At 39.2% G+C, this 24,100-nt stretch overlaps 1 protein-coding gene across 4 annotated transcripts in view; it reads right to left on the reverse strand.

Annotated features, from left to right (window-relative positions):
• MAP3K20 (mitogen-activated protein kinase kinase kinase 20) overlaps positions 1-24,100 on the reverse strand; it is a 277,073-nt gene that overhangs the window by 118,039 nt on the left and 134,934 nt on the right. For all 4 annotated transcript variants that reach the window (XM_040357733.1, XM_040357731.1, XM_040357732.1 and 1 more), the window contains exons 5-10: positions 19,689-19,754; positions 14,533-14,561; positions 14,305-14,442; positions 10,086-10,172; positions 5,455-5,529; positions 3,336-3,442 (exon numbers count right to left, since the gene is read on the reverse strand). In XM_040357733.1, coding sequence (XP_040213667.1) covers positions 3,336-3,442; positions 5,455-5,529; positions 10,086-10,172; positions 14,305-14,442; positions 14,533-14,561; positions 19,689-19,754 — 502 coding nt within the window. The remainder of the gene's footprint in view (positions 1-3,335; positions 3,443-5,454; positions 5,530-10,085; positions 10,173-14,304; positions 14,443-14,532; positions 14,562-19,688; positions 19,755-24,100) is intronic.

Consider the following 24,100-nt stretch of genomic DNA (forward strand, 5'->3'; position numbering starts at 1 on the left):
GCTTAACAACTTCAATACCGGGCATTTCACCCCCTTCCTGCCCAGGCCAATTTTCAGCTTTCAGCACTGTCGCACTTTTGAATGACAAATGCGCGTTCGTGCAATGCTGTACCCAAATTAAATTGTTATCATTTCTTTTTTAGACAGATAAGAGTTTTCTTTTGGTGGTATTAAGGCTGCATTCACACCTAAGCATTTTCAGCTCGTAAAATGCCTGAAAAACACCCAACAAGCAACATCCCGTTTATTTCAATGGCACCTGTTCACATCTGAGTGTTTTGTCACCTGAAGCAAAACGCCTAAAGCTCAAAAAAGTACATAAGCTTCTTTTTAGGCAGATTACAGATGTTTTTCTACTTTTTACATTGGTGACCTTTTGACCCTTACAAAATCGTGGTAAAAACGTACTTTCTGCCTGAAAAAAATACACTCATGCCTCGTACACACGCACGGTTTTCTCGGCAAGAAAGCTGCTGGGAGAGCTTTTTGCTGCGAAAACCGTGCGTGTGTATGGTTCCTCTTCGGGAAAACAGCCAGGAATGTCAATGAGAAAAATAGAGAACCTGCTCTCTATTTTATTCACTGGAATTCTCGGCAGTGTTTTCCTGCCGAGAAACCAGAGCGTGTGTATGCTTACCTGGCCCCGGTAAGCCCGCGCATTCTCAATGAGACTTCGACGCATGCGTGGTAGCTTACAAGGCATAGTGTAGGGTATAGCAAGATGGCGACGACGGCATCGAATGCGACGAGCACATGCTCGTCGTAGTCGATGACGTCACCGCGTTCTTGCCATTCAAAAGAACAGCGGTTCTTTTGAATGGTGTGTGTGTACACTCGGCGAGCAAGAAAGCTTTCCAGGAATCTCGTCTGGAAAACCAATGTTTTTTTCCTGACGAGATTCCCTGCCGTGTGTGTATAGGGCTTCACGTGTGAATGCAGTCTTAATTATCACGTTTTTTTTTTTTTTTTGGTTAAAAAAAAAAAAAAAAAGTTTTTTTTCTTAGTTTGTTAGATAATTTTGTAATTTTTCTCCTTCACTGATGAGGCTGCACTAATGGGCACTTATGAGATGGCACTAATATGCAGCACTGATGGGCACTGACTGACATGCTGGGCATTGATGATATAAAATTACCGGCCAAAAAAGCAGATTTTTAAATTTTGGTAGCTTTCCTTTTGTATTTGATTTTCTTGTCAGCCACGTGCCATTTTAACAGTTGAAAGGTTTATATATAATATATAGTTTTTGTACTAAAAATACCCATAAAGATTATAAAAAAATAGTTCTTATTGATTAATATTGTTTTGTTTCGCTTTAAAGGGGGTTGTGCACATGGCTGATTAGGGCAGTACACCAGCCAGATCACTGTATTTCTGAAGCAGGTAAGGTCAAGGGTTTCTGATCAGTCATGGACAGGAAACCCTTACAAATCAATGACCAGCTGACACTGTTCACATGTAATCCTACTGGTGTGGCTAGTGATGGATGCACGTCCATAGATGCAGACAGTTTGGGTACTTGCCACAGAAATACAATTATCTGGGTGGTGTATGGCTCTAATCGGCGTGTGTATAAGGCTGACCATACCCGCTTCGAATCTTGGCCGGTCATAGGCATGCCTGGGCACACCCTAATATTGCTGTGCTGAGCAGATTCCCCCTGCTGCTTGGCTGCACAGAAGAAGACTGGAGAAGCTCTGTCCTCAGTCCCTTTCTCGGTCTCAAATATGAAACGTCAGGGGTCTGTTTAGACCCCTGATATTTCACCAAAGCCCCCCAATGGGGCTCCTAAAAAATCGAAAACAATATTGTAAAAAATAATACAATTGTAAAAAAGTTATAATAAAAATAAAGTACTGACACCAATCTCTGATCTACTGATACCCCCACTGCTCTACTGGCACTGTCCAGTGCCTTTGCACGTTTTCACTTTGAACGTTGTCTGTGCTGATGGGGGAATTCTGTGATTTTTTTCCTGCAGCCATTTGCACCGTGTATGGCCAGCCTAAGCCCCTTTCTTGTGTATAACCAAGTCTTTCATAATTATTTATAGTATTGTTATACCTTATCTTTCTTCTTCTCAATACCCTTTTTACACTTTATCATTTCTGTTTCACTTTATCAGAATCCCTTCGACTCTCCCCAACATTTCTATTTCATGTTTCTCAATCACCTTTCACGGCTTATCACCTGCACTTTTTATTCCATGTAATGGTCTTTCATGTACAGTAGATCTGAAAGCGGTTTTGTTTGGCAAAGGATTTGTATTCCTGTTTTCAGTTTTGAGATTTACACAGCTCTGCCACACAGCACAACACATGCTGACAGGAAAGAAGACCTGATCTTCCTATGTTAGAATTAAATAATATTTACAAGTCTTGTCCCTACCAGCCTGTAACTGGCCAATGAAAGGAGAAGCAACAGACTGATGAGGTCATCTCTGTCACTCTTCTCTCCCCTTCCATCAGCATGCCGAATATTGGATTACCTCCTTGGGCCACGCCAATCTCTCCCAACCTGAGCTGTACAGCAACATCAAGTCAAATTCAGGTACTTAGACAGATATATAGCTGTACACGTGCAGGAGCCTTGTAAAAAAAAAAAAAAAAGTTTGTGCAGGAGCCTCGTCGTGGTGAAGAATCCACTGTGTCATGCCAGAGTTTCAGTCTTTTCCTGTTAACAGATAAGGTAACCTTTTCAGAATTTCCAAGTTATGTTGGTTAACAGTTGAACCACGTTCTATGAACCTGAAATGAACTATTCCGTTGTTTAAAAAAAAAAAAAACACACCAGCATGAGCACACGTGGGTTCACACTCTGACAACATCCGTCCTTTACATTTTTGGCTGCCCACTTCTTGTGTCATCGTGGACATCTTCCTATTCTGTTCAAAAACACTTTACTTCTTCATGGAATGTTCACAAAGCTGCTGCAACAGCACTAAAGTTTCACTCGCACTACTTTGTAAAAACTGAGTCAACTGGTCTGCAACCCAGGCAAACTAGAACATTTCAGCACACGCCTGTGCCACTCGCCAGCATAGCACTATGCTGCAGGTATTCCAGGAATTAAATTGTTACACTTTTTTGCAGTGAGCAGCACCAACAACAATATCAAGCTAATTACATCATCGGAATGATCACTGCAGTATAAAGTAATTCAGGAGATTACCATACTAAAATTACAGAAGACAGGGCTACCTGTATGATTGTACATCAATGCAGAGTTATGAAGATGAACTATAAAACTAGATTCCTATAATAGCATATAATGTTTGCTTATTTATAAAAAAAAAAAAAATACAGAAAAGGTTTACTTATTTAATTTGATCATACCTCCATTCTGCTTTGTTATGTAAAAATGAATTGCACTGGTCTGGCAGCTTGCTGTCATTTGACATGGACTCCAAGTTTGCTATGATTTGTTTGAATGATGGTCTATTCTAAAAAAGAAAAGAAAAAAAGTGATTTATTTTTAAAGCTACAATAAAAATATAAAGGCAAACACAAGCGAATATTTTTTTTTCTTTGGATACAGTGGGGAAGGGTTAAAGTGGTTGTAAACCCTCTCCTATACCCATTGAAGTGAATAGCCTCAGATGATACACAGAGATGAAACAAATCCTCCTGCATAAGTTTTACTTGCATGTCTTTCCCCTTTCTCTTTGGAAAGTGCAGATCGTGTTAGAAATCTTTCATCATTTTTCAGCAGTACATAGGGGTGGGTGGGGAGACTGTGCTTACACTGTGTGAGAGCTGATTGGAGGAAAGGGACATCCCCTCCCCCTCCACATAGTCAGAGGAATGAAGGAACATGCAGACCTGTACGCTGCATAGACAAGCTCCCCCTCCCGACACAAATTTTCAGATACGGTTATCTCATGTGTTGGAGAACTTGTCAGAAGTGACTCATGTTCATAACAGAGGAACGGAGCACAAGAGAGAAACGACGCTTAGAGCTTTGGAGAGAGAGAGAAGTAAACACTACTATACGTGCTTAGTCCAACTTTCATGAATGGAGTTTACAACCACTTTAATAGTCTTGAACATGATTAATTGTTGTCTGTTCCCTGACTCATGAGATTTTTTTTCCCCCTTTCAGTTCTTGGAACAGGTGTCAGATGGGAAGGGATGAGACAAAACCTTTTTTTGTGTGCCTTACTAGTAGATTTACCCCAACTTATTTCCCCAATGACACGTGTCAGACAGGACAATACATTATATGGGCAAACATTTGCAGACAACTGAACATCACACTTATAAGAGCTTGTCGGACGTCCTATTCCAAAACCATAGGCATTAACCTCCTTAGTGGTATTCCTGAGTCTGGCTCGGGGTGAATTTTCAGTACCAAAAGCGGTAACCCCGAGCCACACTCAGGATCGCATCGCAGGATCCAGGCAAAGTTACTTACCTTGTCCCCAGGATCCTGTGATGTCTCCCCACTGTGTGTGCAAGCCGCGTCTTTGCTTGATTCATTACAGTGACGGGCTCCGTTCCCTGCAAGCATCGCGGCGCACGGGGACGATACACGGCGCCAGATTCAATAAGTTAAAAACACAGAACACATACAGTACACTGTAATCCTACAGATTACATTACTGTATGAAATAATTTCATATCCCGTTTTTCCCTAGTGGTCTAGTGCCCTGCATGCATTTTATTTATTATATATACTGTTCTTTCTGCCTGGAAACTGCAGATTGTCCATAGCAACCAAAAAGTGTCCCTTTACATTAAAAGGGATTTTAGACCAGCTACAAAACAGCGAAAATAAAATTAGAATCCCTTGCAAAATTGAGCGATAGTGATTTTTGGGCAAATTCATCATCAAACACTGAAAGTAATGACAGCGACAATTCTGCAACTGAGCAAATTTCAGTGCTTTTGATTTGATTACATTATTGAATAATTTTTATTATTATTATATTATTATTTATAGTTATTTATTGTATTATAATTTATAATATAATTTTGTGTTTCAAACTTTATCATATCTGGGATGTCTACTAGACTCTTGTTTGGACAGATTTAGGTGTGTTATTCGTAACAATTACAGGCCTACAATATAAAACGCCAAATTTCCATGCAAAACAATTGTACCGCTTTGAGCATCAAAAATCTGACATAATCATACCGCCAGGGAGGTTAAAATGCAGTTCTACATTTTAACCCTGATAAATGTAGCAAAGATAGCTGGGGTCCACTGTAGAAAACAATCAGCCCCTCCAAGATAGAAAAAAAATCTAAAGACATGAGAGCAATCTATCAATTTCACAAGGCAAATGAACAAAAAAAAAGTCATCTAACTTCAAGACCAAAACTTGAAAACCCAGGATAACAAAAAAAATGTTTTAACAACTTTATGCAGCAACATTTCGCCTGTCGTGTTTTCTACCATATACAAGTTTAGACAAAAGGTTGCTACACAATACTAAGGAAACAAAAAAATTACCTTTGCATCAGCTTCCCAGCACTGACGCATGAGTTCTGCAAAACTTCTTGGACATGAGCTTGGAATGGTCAACCTCTGAAAATACACAAGTTAGAATACTTTACTGGTCCACCCAATTGAACGCCTTAAATATTGGCTTATCCACACAATAATCTGCAGCCGCTTATACTTTTAGAAAAAGAACAGAAAGAAAACAGCATTTGCTTATACATTAAAGAGAAGTAGTCATCACTGAACATGTGTAATAATCTAAACCTAAATAATAATTTTAGAGATTTTATGAGCATAAACAAGCAAAACAATATAACCGCAAGTTAACCCTTAAAGTGGAACTTCAGACACAATTGCTGTAGAGTCATTCTTGAGCCATTTACCCCAAACTCGAACTTTTTTGGGCATCCCCTATTATAGTAGGTATCCTTATAGAGGGGAATGGCATGGCTGACCCATTTCATCCAAGCTGATACTGTTTGAGAATTAGTTTTTTTCCAGGCTAGAGTTATTGCTTTCCTTGCGTAGAATAGAAAGAGTCCCAGCAACATCTGTTCCGCCACTATAGTGGCCAGTTCTTCAACCAGTCCCAGTAAGCACACAGAGAGAGAGAGAGAGAGAGAGAGAGAGAGAGAGAGATCCCGACCATAGACCCTTCGTATGACATGAGCCACTGCCTCAGAGGATTGTGTGATGGCTGGACAGGACCAACATCTGTGAATGAGTGAGAGCATCGCCAACATCCAGGTGACGTGGCAGGAACCATTTTATGCAGTCTGTATGGCGTATAGTAAGCTTGGTATATTATTTTGGATTGAATAAGGTGGTCTCTGAGAGACGGATTTTGATTATTTAATTGTATTCTTTTCCTGACAGAGTAGGAGTGACAGACTGAGTGTCAGGCTGATGTGCCATCCTAACTTCTGCCTGAGCCGAGTGCTAATAACAGTCAGCCATAATCTGTCAAGTAACAAAGATACTAACAGGATTATATGAAAGAAAGATAAAGCTACTTGACTGGGCTGACATTTTAATTGTGGCAAAAAGAGAAAACAACAAAACAACAGTACGCACAACAGTCCTTGAGAGCTAAGGCTTCACTAATAAAACAATTTAAAAAGGAAAATTTGGATTTGTTACAAATAACCATTCCTTATGGCCCGCTTTAATAGACTTCCTGGAGCAACAGGGCTGACCTGAAATGAAATTACCTGACCTGAGGGAAGTATCAGGGCAGACCACAGCAGTTTTTATTTCATCACTCATTTTAGGTCAGCCTCAGACATCATCTGTGTATGTCCCTTGTATGGTGTAATCATCTAATTTTTTTCACCCTCTTTCCCAAACCATGACTAAGGAGGGCAGAGGCTGAAGACAGCCATGTGACTACAATGAGAGAGTTCCACTGAAATAATAGAAAGTTTGAAGGTAAAATTGAAAAGCATGGAACAAAGTAATTATACGATACTTCTTAGGATTTGGCTAGCTAGGCAGGGATTTCCCTCTGTATTTATGTGGATCCTGACAAGTAAATTGTTCAGTTATTGTGGACCTAAACTGATTTTAGTGGTGACACTGTACAGGACATATAGCCATTCAGAACTTCCAATGTCGTTCCTGCTGTGTGTAAATTAGAATAACTAAGTGACATCCAAGACGAGCCTCCATTCCCAGCTGACGGCTATTATGGAAAAACGTATCAGGTGGAGCCACATCTGTGACGTCATCGTGCACGAGACAGCTGGCGAGTACCGTAGCGGTGTTTGCATTCGCTGTTTTTTCATTTCAAAAGTGTAAGTGCAATATGTACTTTTAATTAATGCCTGGTTTTAGCTTATTACACTATGAAGTCTCCTCCTCTTTCCACACGTGCATGAGCGCAACTGCGAGTCAGTTGATATATGCTCCATAGGGTACTGGCTGATATCTTTGAAAGACAACGTCATTGAGATGGGCTCTAGACGAGCGCCTTTCCACCCGCTGAGTTTATTGGAAATCTTTGTAGCGAGTGAGATCTCTACAATCTGAGATTCTATTTTTCTGCTAAGAGGTGTGAATCTATGTTGGGATGGCACTGCGTGCAGGACTTTTTTCCAGTCCTGCAAGTGCACAGCCCCAGTGTGAAAGCACTCGGGCTTTCACACTGGGGAGGCAGTTTGCATGCACTATTTTTATCGCTAAACCGCCTGAAATTTGCCTCAGTGTTAAAGAAGCCTTAGAGAAGCGCACAAGGGTACTTTTTGAATAAATGTAATTATAAAATAGGTGTCAGCAAAACAGCTAAAGCTATGTAAAGCCAAAGCTTTTATTTTGTTTTTAATAGAATAAAGAATAATTAGAACCTCTGTTAGGACTTGTCTTTACTGTCTGTGTTCCTCTTAGGGAGATTAGCCCTAATTTTTGGTAAAATAGAGGAAAAGTGATGGGAAATCTCACATTTTTGTGTTTTCCCAGGACAGAAGGTAAGGACAAATTGTTTCAAGGGTGGAACCATTTCCAGCGACAACCCATATAAGAAGGATATCTTTTTGTTTTTAAGAGATCTCTTCTTCTTGCTACCGTGTCTATAGAAAAAGACAAGGAACAAAACCAGTCCCTACTCCAAACAAAATAATAAAAGGTTTTGGCTTTACATACATTTTATTTGAAGTCAACAATTTTGTTAGGTGCTTTCAATACACTTTCCTTCACATGACTGGTAGTCAATGGCAGTTTTTATCAGATTCAGAATCTTTTACAGATTATGAAAGAAGAAAATAAATTGTCAGGATCGCTCAATCTCTACTTTTCAGAGTAATGAGATTTTGGTCTCTTTTTTTGAAGACAGGAACATTGTATTACAGACAGCTACTAAATAATATTAGCTACAATAAACACTAGAACAGATAATATCTGCTATGTACAGAACATCAAAGACCCCCGCCCCCCAACAACCTGAAAAAAAAATCCATGCAGCAAAAGAGTGAAAAAAAAATTGTGAGGTTTACTAAAGGCAAATATACTATGCGCTGAAAGTGCAGTTTGCTCTAGATCCAAGGGGAAGCTCTGAAATGAAGGGAAGTTCTGCTGATTTCTATCATTTCTATTTAATCATGTACAAACAAAAATGCTGTTTTTTATTTTCCTTGCATGTAATTACATGATTAAGTATTCTTTTTAAAGTGAAACTACTTAATTTGCTAAGCTCTGGCGCAAGTGTACTTGCAGTGCACAGTATATTTTCCTTTAGTACATCAACACCTAAGTGTAGTCTATAATATATGCTGTGGAGGATTCCAACTCTTAGGAAAAGTACTTTGAGATAAAATGTAAACTGGTCAAATGAGAGTTAATACATTTCAGGCAACTATGTATACCAATCAAAACAAGGTTGATCACTGAAGATATAAAGGAATTTGCCATTAGATAGAGCAGTGAAATGGAGGCTTTGTTTTAGAATTTAACTTTAGCTGAATTATTGCCACTGGAAATGTGTCAGTTTTGCTTGAAGTAGGATTGATGTACAAATGTACAAAGGTTTACACCTAATTTTCCTAATAGTTTTGGCATTTGATTATTGACATGATATTTGCAGTATAGAAGGCTTTGACCCTTTGTTTTATGTTTTGGCCACATGCAATTAATAAGAAGCCCAATGTCTTTCAACGAAAATGAAAGTATTATCTGACAAATGTCCTACCTTTATTTGTACATTTTTATATAGTTCCTTTAAATATGTCATCTATTATTTTAGACGTGGTCTTGTACATAAATTATTTTTTAACTGAATCTTACTATAACAAAAGTATGACATGGCAACCAAAGCTTCTCAAAAAAAAAAAAAAAAAAAGTTTATTTAATTTATATTATTTTTTTTTACAAATGCACCAATTAATTATGAATGGTTATTTTAACTCACAACGTAAAACCAGATTTTTTACAGTAATCCTGGTGCCAAGCATGAATTTCAGGAAACAGACATGTAAGCACAGTTAAAAGGCTAAATATTCCCTAGTACAGTACGTGTTTACTCCACTGTAGACTTTATTCAATAGCAAAAGCTTTGAGGAGGAACCTTAAAGCTCAGCTGCAGCACTGCCAATACGTGTTATGAGCATATCTTTAATGTGGAGTCAAACATGCTGCGGGAAGCTAAACTGTAATTTTCTTTATTTTTTTTTTCTTTTATTTTTGAAACTCTTATCTAAAGTGACAGCTTCTTGTAGTACAACGTCTCCTGCTGAGAGAGTTAAGTTGAAGTATCTGAACGTCTTTCACTGAAATATCAACTCCTGGCCAGTAAAAAGATGCCCAAAATCACGGGAGATGGAGTTAAACGGGTCCCCTACCTTGGACGCAATGGCTCCTTTCATCACGAAGAACAAACCCCCAGGTTACCCTATTGAGGCTGAGAAACTAGTACAGTAGTTCTACAATTTTTGATCTGTGGCATCACGATGTGAAGCCTCAACAATTAGATGTAAAGGGTCCATTCATGAGGAATAACATTAGTTTGACCCTTTGTGTTAGCTCCTACTGGTAATCTTTCCATAAGCGTTGAACTTACTTTCAATTTGAAAAAGATGAAAAAGTCTTTTGCAAACCCCCAATACTGTTTTCATATCTATCAACTGTATCTGAGCAGAAAAAAGTAGCCTTACCTCGTTTTTTTCTACCACGAGCCAAGCCACTTGCAATCCTTCAAGTCCTTTAAACGGAACCTCCCTTGTTAGCATTTCCCACAAAACCTAGAAACAGCACAAATATTATCTGACAAAGGAGATTTTACAGCAAGTATAAATATTTGATCTTTAAAATTCACAGAGCGTTCCCAATTCATAGTAACATTTTATGTGCTAAAGCTTTGCAGCTTATGTTGCCTTAATCAAAAAAAAGTTTTAGACTTATACACACACACTTAATACAGTATACACAATTTTTTGACTGTACAGTGCTTTAAATATAATGCTATATAAATATATATAAAACATATTTTTTAACATTTGACTGTAAATATAATATATATATAAGTATGCATATAAATATATTTAAACAAGGAGCATCACAAAAAGCATCACAAAATAAACTAAAAGTTGGCAACACTTATAATGATCTGCTTGTTCTGTATACAATATGGTGGAATAGAACAAAGCAATAGATTTGAGAAATGTAATGGGTATCTTAGAATACAATGATAATTCTGGTAACATGTCAGCTGTTAAGTTGGTTTAAATCTTTTTTTGTAAGGACATCATTAAAAATAGTTATTTTCTACAACTTGCAGAACTTTGCCTTTTACAAATTGCCTTCGGAAAACTAATAGTCTTCCTAGGTTTTTGTAAAAGTTTTATATTTCCTATAATTATAGGAAATAAAGGAAATTCATTACTTCAAATCACATATCAAAAACACTAAAAAGAGAACAAATGGCCATTATAAGAAAATGTTGTAAATCATTAAATCAGCATCAGTGCTCATGCTCATCAAAACGTATAGCTGTCGGAGAGTGCATCAATCTCTTTAGAAATAAAAAAAAATTATATTAATTTATTTTAAAAAAATCTTACCATAAAGTGTTTTTGCCAATAATTTTTTAAAGACAAATGGCATCTAAAATGTAAGGTTCTTTTTTTAATCATTATTTTTTTTTAAAATATGTTTAAATTTATTGAAAAAGTCAAGGTTATGTTCTATCTGTGACATGACAGCCCTTGATGAACATTGGCCTTCCACATTAGCCCATTGCATACTATCAATTGCCATTAATCTCCATCTTTTTAATCCCACCTCTTCAGCACTACTAATCAGTATCTTCTCTGGTCTTACCATCTTCATTCTTCCTCCTAGTTTTCAATTCCTCCTTCAAATAACCTTATTGGGGATAATTTCTCTCCTCCTTATCACATGACCAAGCTATCCAAGATACAGACTTCTTTTATCTGCTTCTGCGTTAGGAGTTACAAAGCTGGTCCATAATTCTTTATTTTTTTAATAAAAAGCATCATGAAAAATCCTCCTTAAAACTTTCTTTACACCTGTCTTAGTCAGTCCACTTATGCTTTTGTTATTATCCCGGTATCTCCTCTGTAACAATTTTGAGATTAGTTCTTTAAATTTGAAATTTTAGATTCCAGTGGCAAAATCCTTGATCTAGTAAATGTATTTAGTGAATAATAACATCCCTTTTCTTTTTATTCCCTGGGACACATCACTGTCTTCATTTATTGTGGAGCCCAGGCGGCAGGATGATTTTACACTTTTATATTTTTCTCTGCAACACACATTTCCTTTACATTTTTTCATATGTTGCTTTTGTTTGTCGTGATCATGTACTTAGCCTTCCCGAAACTTGCCTGCACTCCAGCTTTCCCAGGTTCTTGAATTTGTTTGTTCATCTTTTCACTGTGTTTTATGCATTTCATTTTTTATTAGGTATGCTTGGCAATTACATGTTTTGTCCCAGAATACCAAGAAGGCCATTTTCCTCCATCCAAGCTCCTTTTTAAATTCAATTTGATTTAAAAGCTAAATTTGCATATGCTCACAGTTGTTTGATGTCAAATACCAAGAATGGAAATACCATGAATCACTAGCCAACCAAGATATTCTAAGATCTAAGCTCTGGCTCAAAAGTAAAATGCTCTGACTAACATAACAAAATCAACCGTAAAACATCTATGACTCTACTAAATACTGGCAGAGGAACATCATTTTGTAAATCTTTTTTTTTTTTTTGCCCATTTTGTGGATTTGCATAGGAAACTTCCTTGGGGTGGAGGCGATTTCCTTTCATTGTTATCTTCTAAATAAACCCTAAATTTGCTTCCCACACTTTATATTTTTCATTATTGGCCTTCTCAGTTACTCTATTTTATTATCCCTTTCTATTTTGTTTACTTTGTTTTATGATTTTATGCTTTTGGCCTAAGCTTAAAGGTTATGTAAGGAACTTTCTATCATAGTATGTAACAAAGGACAACTCTTCCAGATGTTATTGGAAATATGTTCCCTTTTCTTTTGCACAAGGCATATTTATAACTACAAGGAAATATGTAAATGTATTACAATTTTTGTATAACAGATAGTTCAGTAACCTTTGCTGACTTATGTAACATTTATGTCGGAATACACTTTTTGTTGCTGATGCCAATACAAATGGAAATCTATTGATGACATTATGTCAAGTGTGTCATCTGATGCACTGTTTTTGTGCGAAAGTTAAACACGAATAAAAATTAATTTGAAAAGAAATATCTCCATTCCAGTACTCCACTGATTGCCAATTCCTTTGTCAGGGTTCCCTGTATACACAGTCCAAAAAACGGAGGCCAAAAAAGTCAGTGTATAGTATTCTATGAAGTTTTATTGTAGGACTCACCAAACACGAGGATAAAATGCATAGCAGCCTGCCTGCTTAATAAATTGTATATGTGACAACAAGAGGCTGGTCTCAAGCACTGTGAAGCTACATTTTTTTATTTCATTTTACAATGCTGTAGGCATGCTTTCCCCTCTGTGTCTTTAAAATAAAGTATAGGTATTTTTAGTAAGTGCATATTTTGAACTCTTATTCCAGTGTTTACCTAATTTCTAAAATCATGCTCATATTTTTACATGCTTACTCTACTCTGTTAAGTCATTGAATGTAACAACTGAAGAGATTGAATAAAAATATATCAGCTATACATGGGGTGCATTTTTTCCATCAGTTGGCTGACTCAGTAACTTGATTATAAGCAGTATTAAAGGACACTCATTGTGTAGTACTGCAATAAGTGACAAGCAAATATGGGTGCCTCTTTGTATATGCATATAAACTATACACAAACACAACGTTTTTTAAAAGAAGAGGAGGGTCTAACCCATGAAACATGTAAGCTATGCCCCAGTGGATGGATGCAATTACAGCATTGGGACTGGACTATTTTACATGCACTTTTTCATGTACTTTTGTGAGTACATTGAATTTTGGTTTAAAAATAAAAAGGTCTTACGATAATTGTTTGTTTCAGTTTTACCCAGATCGGAAGTGGGCAGCAAGACCGATGTGGAGTCGAGGTTCCCAGTGACGGTGGTCTATATCTTTGTTCAACAAGACTGAAGAGGCGCCTGCGATAGGTCTACACGTCTTAACTTTGAGGGTCTCATTCACCCGTAGTGCTGACAAGATTATTTGTTTCTGTTTAACCCATCTTGCTAATTGGTAATCCTATTTTATGTCAAATTTCAACCATCTTTTTTTTTTTTTTTATCAGCTGATTTTACTGCAATACTTACCTGCAATCCAGGGCTTAACCCCACAATATAGTTTCTTCGCCACAATATATCAGACCTCTCAGCACCACTCATATCAGAAGGCTTGGAAAGACTGATTGTAGGGCATCAAGGCCTGCTCCCTGAGCAGGACACCCTGCGCTCTCTGTATTTTTTTCAGAGAGTGGTTCTGATCTAATTATGTCAATACCAAGCTCTGCATCATCCACAATCTGTTAAACCTGCTTCTTAAAATTTTCCATAACCCATCTATGGTCTTTTAAGTTTTCTTTCTGTATATTTACAGACCGCTCTGGTGCCGATCATAAATTAATAAATAATTCCAGATGGTGCGGCAATGATAAAAGGAAAATATTGTAGTTAATAAAGAGTTAAACATTTTTTAATCTATCGAAAATAAATGTGTTCAGTTGGCTAAAAGTTAACGTAGTATTCCTATTTATTCAGGTATTTGTAAGTAATGGATTTCAGGGGTTAGGTTGTAAAAAAATATTACAAAAATGTATTAATTTAATCAATAAATAATATCTTTGAGCCTGTGTAATATTCTGAGGAGCAAGAGGAATGCAAGCATCTTCTGACCAGGCAACGTAAAAAGGTACTTACCACCCCATATGAGTAAGTATCACATGTCTCAGACACAGGAAGACTTTGAATAACCTCTGGAGCCATCCATGGAAAAGTCCCTACAAGGGACATATGCGTTGTATGGGAATGGAACCTCGAGGCACCAAAATCACATATCTAGAGAAAACAATGACATATTTTAGACAACAAGAACTTGTTGGGATTGGAAGTTATCAAAATTCTATTGTAAATAAGAGCGAACCTTACCTTTAATATTCCATCCATAGTTATAACAACTAGAAATAAGAAGACAGGACAATCTGTAAATATAGCACATAAACTACTACTACTTAATTCGGCCCCTACTGAAAGGAGCTCTGTCACATCTAAAAAAAAAAAAAAAGTTGCCTGCAACAGAAAACTTGTAGTATTTACTTCTCTGGCAGATGGCGAGTCTGCAGTTCATTCCCTTCAAGAGCTAAGACCTGCAGCAGAACTTCACAACTAACCCACTTCTGGGTGTGTTGGTTGCCTGCCACCATGTTGTACAAAGTAGATAATCCTGCCAGCCCCTGTCACTACCGTGTCCTGTGGTGATGTAGGGTAAGGCAGATAGAACCACAGCTCATGGTAAGGGATCATTCATACATGGAAGTGTTGAATACTAAAGAATTGGTTGGTGACCATGGCAAAAGTTTAACTCATCATACTTTAAAGAGGTGAGAACTAACAGTCTTCTTTAGCAGGCAGCTTTTGGAGAAATGTTTCAAGTGAAAAAATATCAAACACAAAGAAAATAGCTTTTCATTCCACATATTTATAATGCAGTTTGTTACCTATCTAGAGTTCCCCTAAAAAGACAATGATGTTTAGTAGACAAAATGCACTTCTCCTTAAATCTATACAAACCTAGTAATATTCAATATATTTAAAGTAATAATAGCTGAAGTAATATGCAGTTTCAAATTTAGTCTGATTGCATCTTGACTGTAAGCAATAGAGCCCTTGTGACAATCTATATAGGAGGTGTTTTAACAAGTGTTATGATTATCAGAAGTGATGCTTAACACAAAGAGGTTTTTTCAACATGCTGGCAAATCCTTTTGGGATGAAAAACCAATCTTTCCTTTAACCACTTAACCACCAGCCGCCGTCTACAAACGGCGTCAAGGTGGTTGCTTAACTGGGGGTCGCCGTTCTGAAACGGCGCCCACCAGAAGCAGTAATGCGCGCCGCCTCGGGCGCGCACACAGAAAATTCTGTGCGCGCCGGGTCTATGAGACCCGGCGCTACACAGATCACGGTAACTGACCGGCAACGGCGGTCTTTTACCATGTGATCGCGCCGTCCAATGACGGCGCGATCACAGGTAAACAAACCGGCGTCATTTGATGACGCCGGTTCCTCCCTCCTCTCGCTGTACCGATCGGTACAGTGTGAGAGGAGAGCGCGGATGGCAGCAGCAGTGTGGGATGGATCTGTGACTATTGCAGTCACAGATCCATCCATCCCTGCTCAGCCATCCCTGCATTAACCCCTGAAATACTCTGCCTTCCCTGTGCAATACTCTGCATTAACCCCCTGCAATACTCTGCCTTCCCTGTGCAATACTCTGCATTAACCCCCTGCAATACTCTGCCTTCCCTGTGCAATACTCTGCATTAACCCCCTGCAATACTCTTCCTTCCCTGTGCAATACTCTGCATTAACCCCTGCAATACTCTGCCTTCCCTGCGCAATACTCTGCAATGCTCTGCCTTCCCTGCGCAATTACTCTGCAATACCCCCTGCGCAATACTCTGCAATACCCCCGCGCAATACTCTGCAAAACACCCGCGCAATACTCTGCAAAACACCCGCGCAATACTCTGCAAAACACCCGCGCAATACTCTGCAAAACACCCGCGCAATACTCTGCAAAACACCCGCGCAATACTCTGCAATACCCCCGCGCAATACTCTGCATTACCCCCGCGCAATACTCTGCAATACCTCCGCGCAATACTCTGCAATACCCAGGCGCAGTACTCTGCAGTACCCCTTGCGCAATACTCTGCAGTACCCCCGCGCAATACTCTGCAGTACCCCAGCGCAATACTCTGCAGTACCCCCGCGCAATACTCTGCAGTACCCCCGCGCAATACTCTGCAGTACCCCCCGTGCAATACTCTGCAGTACCCCCCGCGCAATACTCTGCAATACCCCCCGTGCAATACTCTGCAATACCCCCCGCGCAATACTCTGCAATACCCCCCGCGCAATACTCTGCAATACCCCCCGCGCAATACTCTGCAATACCCCCCGCACAATACTCTGCAATACCCCACGCACAATACTCTGCAATACCCCACGCACAATACTCTGCAATACCCCACGCACAATACTCTGCAATACCCCACGCACAATACTCTGCAATACCCCACGCACAATACTCTGCAATACCCCACGCACCAATACTCTGCAATACCCCCGCACCAATACTCTGCAATACCCCTGCAAGAATACTCTGCAATACCCCCCACACAATACTCTGCAATACCCCCGCACCAATACTCTGCAATACCCCCGCACCAATACTCTGCAATACCCCCACACCAATACTTTGCAATACCCAGAAAATACTCTGGGGAAAAAAATGCGTTTTAACCACTTCCCGCCCACGTCATATGACGTCCTTGACTTTGTGCAGGGATATCTGAATGATGCCTGCAGCTACAGGCATCATTCAGATATCATTTTTTTCAGCCGGCGATTCTCTACACCATAAGAACGATCATGGCGGCTTTTCCACCTCTTGATCGTTCTTACGGGAGGCAAAAAGGGACGTCCCCACTCCCTTCGCCCTCCGGTGCTTCTTCTGACTCACCGCTACGATCGAAGCCAGGATCGTTTTTTTTCTTGTTTTTTTTCAGGCTTCCCAGCCTAGAGGTGAGATGTGGGGTCTTATTGACCCCATATCTCACTGTAAAGAGGACCTGTCATGCTATATTCCTATTACAAGGGATGTTTCCATTCCTTGTAATTGGAATAAAAGTGATCAAAACATTTATTTTTGGGGAAAAACGTGTCAAACTAAAATAAATTAAGTAAAATGAACAATAAAAATAAAAAAAAAATATTTAAAGCGCCCCTGTTCCCGCGTGCTCGTATACAGAAGCGAATGTGTACGCAAGTCCCGCCCACATATGAAAACGGTGTTCAAACCACACATGTGGGGTATCGCTGCGAACGTTAGAGCGAGAGCAATCATTTTGGCCCCAGACCTCCTCTGTAACTAAAAACATGTAACCAGTAAAAACATTTAAAACGTCACCTATGGGGATTTTTAAGTAGCGAAGTTTGGCGCCATTCCACAAGCGTGTGCAATATTGAAGGGTGACATGTTGGGTATCTATTTACTCGGCGTAACTTCGTCTTTCATATTATGCAAAAACATTGGGCTAACTTTAATGTTTTTTTTTTTAAAAAGCACAAAACTGTTTTATTTCCCAAAAAAATGCGTTCGAAAAATTGCTGTGCAAATACCATGCGCGATAAAAAGTTGCAACGACCGCCATTGTATTCTCTAGGGTCTTTGCTAAAAAAGCATATATAATGTTTTGGGGTTCTATGTAATTTTCTAGCAAATAAATGATGATTTTTCCATGTAGGAGAGAAATGTCAGAATTGGTCTGGGTGTTCCAGAACGCCTGATGGTGCTCCCTGCATGTCGGGCCTCTGTATGTGGCCACGCTGTGTAAAAGTCTCACACATGTGGTATCGCCATACTCGGGAGGAATAGCAGAATGTGTTTTGGGGTGTAATTTGTGGTATGCATATGCTGTGTGTGAGAAATAACCTGCTAATATGAAACTTTTGTGGAAAAAAAAACCAAAAAAAAAAAAAACCTTGATTTTGCAAAGAATTGTGGGAAAAAATGACAACTTCAAAAAACTCACCATGCCTCTTTCTAAATACCTTGGAATGTCTTCTTTCCAAAAAGGGGTCATTTAGGGGGTATTTGTACTTTTCTGGCATGTTAGGGTCTCAAGAAATGAGAGAGGCTGTCAGTACATCAGATGTGATCAAATTGATCAATTTTCAGTAATTGGTACCATAGCTTGTAGACCCTATAACTTTCACCCAGACTAAATAATATCCAAATTTTTTTTTTTTTTTTACCAAAGATATGTAGCAGTATACATTTTAGGCCAAATTTATGAAGAAAAATTCATTTTTTGCAAAATCTTATAATAGAAATGAAGAAAAATTCATTTTTTTACAAAATTTTCGTTCTTTTTTCATTTATAGCGAAAAAAATAAAAACCGCAGAGGTGATCAAATACCACCAAAAGAAAGCTCTATTTGTGGGAAAAAAAGGACAAAAATTTCATTTGGTTACAGTGTTGTATGACTGAGTTATTGTCATTCAAAATGTGAGAGCACCGAAAGCTGAAAATTGGTCTGGTTATTAAGTGGGTTTAAGTGCCCAGTTGTCAAGTGGTTAACTACTAAAAAATACATACATCATTGACAGGCATTGGCCAAATCGGGAAGATTTTGGAAAGTCTAGCCGCACGTGACTCCTATGGAGATTGGCATATTATCTATTATTATTTAACCCAAGGATGACTTAAGACAATTTTCTGGCGTACAGGATACCCTGTGTCTGATCCAGTAGATGTTGCAGCACTTGTTAGATCTTCTGTGCTACAGAGGATACAATTACTCTCTGGTGCCTTGGGGAAACTTTGGGGTCACATTCTAAATTCCTTACCAAGGCCACACAGTTTTTAGTTATGTTAGGAATCAGCAGCAAGGATCAACTTCTTACATTTATGGGTGATGGCAGCCACAGTGCTCATTGGGACATTCAATGCTGCAGAACTTTTTCTGTACCCTTCCCCAGATCTGTGCCTTAATACAATCCTATCTCGGAGGTCTACAGAAAATTCCTTGGACTTCATCCCTTGGTTTGTGCTCAGACATACACTATGGTTAACTGTGGAACCTTATATAGACAGGTATGTGCCTTTCCAAATCATGTCCAATCACATGAAATTTTCCCCAGCTGGACTCCAATCAATTTGTAGAAACACTTCAAGGATGATCAGTGGAATCAGAATGCACCTGAGCTCAATTGTAAGTGTCATGGCAAAGGCTGTGAATACTTATGTACATGTGATTTTTTTCGTTTTTTTATTTATAATAAATTTGCAATGATTTCAAACAAACTTCTTTCACGTTGTCATTATGGGGTATTGTTTGAAGAGTTTTGAGGAAAATAATGAATTTAATCAATTTTGGAACAAGGCTGTAACATAAAATGTGGAAAAAGTGAAGCTCTGTGAATACTCTCCAGATGCATTGTAACTATGGAACATGGAATATAAGCACAGTGCATTGAATTCCATAAATATATTTTATATACCATATTTATTTACCATTTCTAGACTTGAGATCTCGATGTATTACACGGATTGGGGCCTCCATGTGTAAGTAGTGCATGCCTGTTAATAAACAAGAAAAGGAAAAGTGTGAATCCAAAGTGTTTTTACTTCTGCATGAGCTATCTCTATTTATAAAAACATGTAAAAAATTTAATTTTGAAAACTAAGAAATATATGTTATCAATTAAACTGATAACACTTGAATATGGTAGGTTTATTTGTATCATAAAAACAACCAAAATCCCACATACAACTCGCAATAGTGTGAACCCGGCCTAAAAGAGTAAGTATAAACTATTGTGAGCACATTTGTATGTGTCCAGCATTAGTGAAAACAAACCAAAAAAAAGTAATTAGATCCAGAGATACAGGTAGCTAAACTGCTATGCAAATCTCTTGATTAAGTTGAGCTCCCCTTCCTGCTCCATGTGTCAGTGGTACTTCAATATGAAAACTTACCTTGTTGACCAACAAAGGAGGTTTGACTGAATGTGGGCCAGCGACTTGCGCTGAGAGACAGCAATAGTCAAGCAGTTTTTGTGTAGCACTACAAAGCAGGACAGAACTTACAGTAGATATGTACTGAGCAAAAATAACTGCCCCATGTCCATGTAAACTTACAAACTACAATACAGTAAAAAAGTTAGCTAATACAAGTAAAGAGATAAATCTTTAATAAATAACTTAAAAAAATTATCAGCAATGGCAGCATCTATACTTCTTTCCTGACAGATTCAATTTACAGCTCAACTCTTGACATTTTATTTAAATAGTCTACCAACGGGAGTTTGCAACATAAAAAGCAGATCTGGCTGCAATAGTCACCTCATCTCTGGAGGTGTCCTCAGCAATAATTCCTTTCCACCATCCATTGTCTTTCAATCGAGTGTCATTTAACTCGGAAAATGGAGGCCTTTAGTGCAAGGCATCATGGACACACTACTGGTGGAGGGGTCAGCATTGAATCTGACATTAATTTTGTAATTATGTAAACATCATTGTGTCAGTGCCACGTGCTGCATCAATAGGGACTATTAGGAGAAGATCTGAAGAGGACCCTGCACGTCAGCCTGAAGATATCTGTCTGGGGGGGGGGGTGATTAGGAGGAGCACTGTGAAGGCAGAGGTGCATCCATGGAGTTGAGTTTTAGAGATAATATACCTGTAGGTGGCCACTGCTATATTCCTTACAAAGTTGATATTTGTCTAGCAGACTTCGAATTAAATTCTACTGATCTAGAATAACTTAGAAATCCTAGGACTTCAAAATCACCGAAAATGACACACACACACACAAGTTTTCTGCATACCCAGGGGTTTATTTAACGCAAGGCAAACAAGGCGTTTGCGTGGGGCAGCATTTTATAGGGAAGCATGGGTCTGATCATATAGTGTGACCAAACCCCTGTATTTTTAACCAGCCTTGCAGGATAAATGTCATTCTTGAATCTGTTTTGTACGGTATGTTGGTCTTATAGCAGCACCATCTTGAATTTAAACACATTTTAGGGTGTTTTTGTATATTGTAGTAGACCCTGACCAGGTTTTTTTTGGGCTTGAGCACCCCCCCCTCTCCTCATTACCTCTTATTAGTGGCCATCAGTTCATAAGAGGAATCCCTTCAGTTCTCCCACATAGAGGAGTTTGGCTCCCATGGTTGAGATGCAGGATCTTTCATTCTATTAATAAGGTAGGACCCACTAATCAGGGTACTTTGTCACAGTAAGTGGGCTTAGCACTATATGACCATATAGTGAGACCAAACCCCCGTATTTTTTTGAATATGTTCAGGTGTTTTTAACTAGCCTTAAGGGATAAATGTCATTCTTAAATGTGTGTGCTGTAATCTGTTTTGTACCGGGATGATATCGGCAGAAGCAGGAATCAACCGGTATTGTTTTTTTAGAGCCAGCAGTGGGCTCTCTTGTAATAGCAATCAGAGTGGCCTACTAGCCACTTGATTGCTATTACAAGCTGCAGCAGCAGAAGGGGACCCCCCCCCCCACTCTTGCAGCAACTCACTTGCCCCACAAGGAGACGCGAGCAACGAGGCGTGCCCTGGCTGGCCAACTAGCCAAGCAAAGCCGGGATTGGATTTGCTTGGCTGTTTCCAACAGTAAACTGGAAACGATGACAGGACATTACTTCCATTTTACAGGAACCATCTGCTCAGGTTTTGAAAAATCAAAAGCATTCAAAAACACAAATCTTGGTGTTTCGAATGCTTTAAAGGGCAGAGACCCCAAATCTCTCCATAAAGAGTGCCTGCCACTGCCTATTGCTGTCACAAGGATTTTTACATTCCTTGTGGCACCAATAAATGAACAGTGTAAAAAAAAGTGCTTACACGCAAAAGGGGAACGCGCGTGCCGGCCTTGCACGCACGCAAACAGCGATCGTCCCACATATGCGAGGTATAACCATGAACATCAGTGGCAGTAATTCTAGCACCAGACAGCCTCTGTAAATCTAAAGTGATAACCTGTAAAGGCTTATGAAACATCACCTATAGATATTCAAATTTACATAATTTGTTGCCGTTGCACGGACATGTGCAATTTTAAAGTGTCTTGAGTGGGAAAAATTTAGAAAGGGGTTGCCCATTTTTTGTCTTGCCTTGGGCAGCACAAAACCAAAATACACCACTATGCATACCTGGCAACCTTGGCTGGATTATTTCCCACCCTCCGAGCTGACATCATGCTTTTTGGAGCTTTAACCTAGGCGCCATTGGATATTTTGCTTATGCTATAGGCCTCTGGGTCTACCGCTCCCCCCACCAGAGGGTTTTCTCTCTGCTCCTTTACCCATCCTTTCCTCTATGCTGTGCAGTTTCTACCCCTTCCTATTTCTATCTGCCCTTTCTCTTATTCTAATCACCTCCTTTCTGTTCACTAAGCCAGACTAAGGGGATATCACCCCTCCTCATAGATGACCGTAAAGTCATTACACAGTTCATATGTTATCTTCTAAGCTGCAATTCAATTCATGATCCTGATGTTCTCTGGAATGCTTCATTTGACTGAGATTGTTTCCTATGTGTCAATATGTGTCAAATTCCTTTGTCTTATGGGTTTACCAAGGGCAGTTGTCTATTCTTTATTTTTCTGTTCTACATACTGGAAAGCAGAGTTCATCTATCGTTTTTCTCCGAAAATAAGCCTGGGTCTTATATTAATTTTGGCAACAAAAGACACAATAGGGCTTATTTTCAGGGTAGGTCTTATGTAATGTGCTGTCTTCTCTCCCCCTCTCCCTCCCTGCCAGGAATCCCTAGTGGAACAGAGTAAAAGTGGTTGTAAAATCCTAGAATCCACTCTGTTACAGTATTATATAATGCAAACTGTGTATGTTTCTGTAATATAATTGTGCCAAATACCTTCTTATAGTGCTCCTGTGACCCATCGGAGCTCTCTTCCCTGCGCCAAAAAATGCATAGGGAGGCCAAGATCCTCCGCTGACAGCTAGGAGAAGAGGAGGAGGAGAGCAACGGGAGGTCAGCTGAACGCCGAGCAGCGCTGTACTGAAGGTATTTGGCACAATTAGATTACAGAAACATACACAATTTACATTATATAATACTGTAATAGAGTGGATTCTAAGATTTTACAACCACTTTATACTAGGGCTTATTTTCAGGGTAGGGCTTATATTGCAGCCCTGCATCCGGCCGGTGTTACCCACACAGACACTTCCCCAGGTGGAGTGATCTCCGCCCGACAGGAGCTTCCTAGGCCCCACCCGGCATGATGTCATTCAGAGGCTGGGAGCGCAGGATGGAAGGAGGAGGAGTGCTGCATCTGTGAGCTGCTTGGAGCATCCACTGTCAGGGACAAGTGAGTAAGCAGAGGCTGATAACGTAACGGACTGTACTGCAGTGTGTTATCCATGTGCTCCTACTGCGGTGCTTGACTTTTTCTTTTTTTTGGTGCGGGGGGGGGGGTTATTAATCTACAAAGTCATTTGTAATATCCAGCATTGAAGGGGATAATGCATTACCATTGGTCACTGATGCATTAGTGACCAGTGGTAATTAATTAACCCCTTTGTGCTGCATTAGTGGCAGTGTTAATTAACCCCTTTATGATGCAGCATTAAGGAGTTAATAAACACTGACACTGTTGCCACTAATGTAGCACAAATAAGTTAATTAATTGCCTCTAGTCACTATTGCATCAGTGACCAATGGAAATACATTAACCCCTTCCATGCTACATATTACAAATAGCATGGTAGATTAATTAACAAGCCCCCCCCCCCCCCCCCAAACGTTAAAGGTTTTTCACTTTCATGCATTCTATGGACATTGATAGGCTGCATTGACAGGCAATGGTGAAGCTGCATTGGATGATGATTTTGCACACAAACAAAAACCATTACAAACACACAGAAATCATCACAAACAC

The sequence above is a fragment of the Rana temporaria genome, chromosome 6 (assembly GCF_905171775.1).
Source record: "Rana temporaria chromosome 6, aRanTem1.1, whole genome shotgun sequence".
Lineage (NCBI taxonomy): Eukaryota > Metazoa > Chordata > Amphibia > Anura > Ranidae > Rana > Rana temporaria.